Below are 3,960 nucleotides of genomic sequence, written 5' to 3'. Positions count from 1 at the left end.
GATTTAATTTTTTGGTTTTAAATTTATTTTGAACTTCTTATTATTGTTATGCATTAAACGAGTTCGAGTTCGAGTTCGAGCTCGAGTTCGAGCTTGATTCGAGCTTGATTCGAGTTCAAGTTCGAGCTTGATTCGAGCTTGATTCGAGTTCGAGTTCGAGCTTGATTCGAGCTTGATTCGAGTTCGAGCCTGAAAAATAGTTTTCGAGTTCGAGTCGAGCTTCGATTTTGACTACTCGCGAGTTTTCGAGTCGAGTTCGAGCTTCGAGATTAGGTTTCGAGTTCGAGTCGAGTATAATGATACTCGAGCTCGACTCGCATCATTTACACCCCTAGGTTCCACTCTTACAGGAACCTATTTACAAATAAAGTTTTGATTTAATTTTTTTAGAAATTTAATTTAATTTTTTCAAAATTTAATTTTCTTTCTTAAAAATTAAAAAAATTAAAAATCCGATTTTTTAAAAGATAAACATTTTATTTTGTAAATTTAATTTTTATTTTTATTTTAAAATTTAATTTTTGTTTAAAACATTAATTTTTTTTTCAAATTTTAATTTTTTCTTAAAAATTTAATATCCGATTTCTTTTTAAATTTAATTTTTTTTTAAAATTCAAATTTTATTTAAAAATTTATTTCGACCATACCTGGGGTGGCTTTTCTAATTTTTTTTAAGAAATAAATAACTTAAAAAAATTAAATTTCTTAAAAATATTAAATGTCTAAACAAGTTAAAGAAACAAATAATTTTAAAAGAAATTAAAGTTCTAAAAAGCAAATTAAATTTTAAAAGAGAATAAATAAATTTTGAATAGTGTTGTATTAGGGATGAGAAAATTGAATAGTGTTATGTTGGGAAGGAGGAAATTGAATATTAAATTTTTTTATTTTTTATTTTAAAGAAGAATTTAAAAAAAAAATTAGGTATCTGAAAAAAAATTAAAATTTTAAAATGAAAATGAATTTTAAAAAAATTAAAAAGAAATCGGATCTTTAAAAAAATTAAAATTTTTAAGAAAAAAGTTATTTTTAAACAAAAGTATATATATCTTTAAAAAAAAATTAAACTTTTATAAAAAAAAACTTATAACTTTTTTAAAGGCATGTGCATGGTTAGGACCGTAAACGAATCGAACGTTCAGCGAACCGTTCGGCGGGAAGTGCGTTTATGTTCGTTTATTTAATTAAATGAGCGGACATGAACAAATTTTTTGTTTGTTTTGTTAAACGAACGAACATGAACAAGAGTTTCGATCGTTCATTTATGTTTTTGAAGTTCGTTCATTTACCGTTCATTTATATATTAAATTTAATATACTCTTTTGTTTATTTACTCTAAATTCAAATAATATTTATTTATGTTCGTTTAGCATGTTAAAGAACGAACATAAACGAATACGAACACATCTTATTTCTAAACAAACGAATACGAACACAAAGATTTTCGTTCATTTACCATTCGTGTTCGTTCATTTGTTCGGTTAAGTTAAACGAACGAACATGAACAAATATTCATTCGTGTTCGTTCGGTTCATTTACAGCTCTAGGCATGGCCCCTTACGTGCCACATGGTGTGTGGTGCGTAAAAATGGGTCTCATCTCATAATTTTCATTTTTTTGATAAATCATAACTTTTGGTAATTACATTTTAGTCTTTGTACATGCTTAAAAGGTGCTAACAAGGTAACAAATGATTATTTGGTTAAATAATTTAATTTTAAGATTATAAATTATTTATTTCATAGGGTTAGTTTCGTCAGAAACCCATTGGTCAATGACTCAACAGAACATCTAGCTGAAGTGGATCTGATTAGACATTTTTGAACTACATACTAATTAAGTGATCGCATGTGACAACACATTTATAACCAAAACCAGTCATAATAAATTAAAAGACCAGTCATATAACCGATTTTGACCATATATGAATAAAGTATAATACTATAAACAGACAACGTCATATTTTCTTGATCATTTAGTTACGTTTTGTTGATACAAAACAACTTAATTTTTGATACCACGTCCAATTTCCTTTTCAACTCGGGATTCTTTATTTCGATTTTGAGTTAAATTCGTTTGATCTTAAATAAAAGGTAGCTTCAATAAAAATTTAAATCGTTCGACACATTCAACCAACTCGAGCTACATTCTGAAAGATGAGATGTACGGAAATGTAACGAGTTGAAAGTTGACCCTTAAACGAAAATTAACAAAAACCAATGAACAAATATTGTTTTATTATATCAACATCTGCAAAATATTGATCTAAAACACCCTAACTAAAAAAAACCCTCATTCCATCCCAACTCTTATGGATGGGATAAGGACTAATATCAGTACTATGATCACCGATCAAGATACTGTTATTTTTTAGTTTGAAATAAAAACCAAGATACGAAAAAATAACCTCCAAAATCAACGTATAATCTCAAAACAAACTCAATAAAATGTTCAGAACAATTCATCGTGTGCTATCTTTATCCGACTCATGAGTTTTATTCTCTACTTGGAACTGGATAGAAGAGCTTGGGCATCGGATGTGGTTGGTAATGCTGGGATGGCTCCTTTCTTTGTCGTGCATATTGCTCCACACGCATTCGAAAACGCTAGTGCCTGCTTCAATTTCGCTTCATCCTGAATAAAACATTCGAAAAAAATTCAAAAACAAGAACCCTTACGGACCAAAGGAACTCAGTATATCCCACTTGAAAGCAAGTGTCTACTTCAAAAGGTAGATTGGTTGTTTTCAGTGTGAAAACCCTAACTTGTGCAAACGTGTGAGCGAAAAAGAAATAGAACCAAGATCGTAAATAATAAAAGTATATGTCTTGTTACCGTAAAAATGGAAGTGTCTTTCGCCATGGAAACGAGTAGCGAGCCGACAAAAGCGTCTCCGGCACCGGTTGTGTCAATTGCCTTCACCTTGCATCCGGGCACTTTTCCCTTGAAGGACTACACTTGTCGAAAATAGTTACCGTTCACACATCCATGATTCAATGTCGTATAACGAATAAAATTAAAGAAATCGAGATGTAACAGGACATGCCTTGGTGTAATAACGACAACCCTTCTCGCCATCGGTGACAACCATAAGCTTCAGACCGTCGTGCCACAAAGACTTCACGGCATCTTCGTTATCGGCACTCTTTTGTGTCAAGAATTCCACCTCATCATCGCTCACCTACACAAAAAAGGCATATTCGTCTTTTTGACATCCAAAAACCATAGAAGTCATATAAATACGATATGTACCTTAATGAAATCAGCTTCCTTCCAAATGCTCTTGATGCCTGTCCTAGCGGCGTCAGCAGAAGGCCACAAGGGTAGGCGGACATTGGGGTCATAAGAGAGCAAGACCCCCGCTTGCTTGGCGGCCTTCATGGCCGCCATATGAGCAGATCTACATGGTTCGGTGATTAGACTGATCGAGCCGTAGTGAAAGATGTTGGCCTTCTTGATCATATCCATTTTGAGCTCGGACTCTTTAAGGAGCATGTCCGCACTCGGGTTCCTGTAAAACATAAACTCTCTTTCGCCATCTTTCTTAAGCGTCACAAACGCTAATGCCGTCCTGGCGTGTTCGTCAAACAACACGCCATCAGTATTCACTCCATTCTTTTTCAAAATATCAGTCAACATGTACCCGAACTCATCTTTTCCGACCTATTCACAATGATGAAATCACCATTAACAATAAACCATAGAACACAATTTATCCAAAAATCAGTATATGTATACACATAAGAATCATCTAAGAACAACATTCATTCATATGAATTGGACACCATAAACATATACTAGAAGCGTACTCGCGCAATGCAGCGAGATACATCATGATTTTAATATTTCATTTTCTTCTTTATCTCAGTCGATATTATAATATGGCTTTATGTGATTTTGAGAAAGCGATGATGTTTTTATTTTTGAATAAAATATATGTTTGAAGATATCATAAAAATT

The 3,960-nt window shown here is 32.1% G+C and overlaps 1 protein-coding gene across 1 annotated transcript in view; it reads right to left on the bottom strand.

The window, feature by feature from the left end:
* Positions 1 to 2,232: 2,232 nt before the first annotated feature.
* LOC112504378 (fructokinase-2) overlaps positions 2,233 to 3,960 on the bottom strand; it is a 5,874-nt gene continuing 4,146 nt past the window's right edge. The window contains exons 2-5 of the mRNA XM_025108317.1: positions 3,253 to 3,663; positions 3,047 to 3,181; positions 2,836 to 2,952; positions 2,233 to 2,634 (exon numbers count right to left, since the gene is read on the bottom strand). Coding sequence (XP_024964085.1) covers positions 2,503 to 2,634; positions 2,836 to 2,952; positions 3,047 to 3,181; positions 3,253 to 3,663 — 795 coding nt within the window. The 3' untranslated portion in view covers positions 2,233 to 2,502. The remainder of the gene's footprint in view (positions 2,635 to 2,835; positions 2,953 to 3,046; positions 3,182 to 3,252; positions 3,664 to 3,960) is intronic.

The sequence above is a fragment of the Cynara cardunculus genome, unplaced genomic scaffold (assembly GCF_001531365.2).
Source record: "Cynara cardunculus var. scolymus isolate 2C unplaced genomic scaffold, CcrdV1 Un_Scaffold_5374, whole genome shotgun sequence".
NCBI lineage: Eukaryota > Viridiplantae > Streptophyta > Magnoliopsida > Asterales > Asteraceae > Cynara > Cynara cardunculus.
The sequence above is the reverse complement of the archived record's forward strand: the minus strand, read 5'-3'. Positions and strand labels throughout refer to the sequence as shown.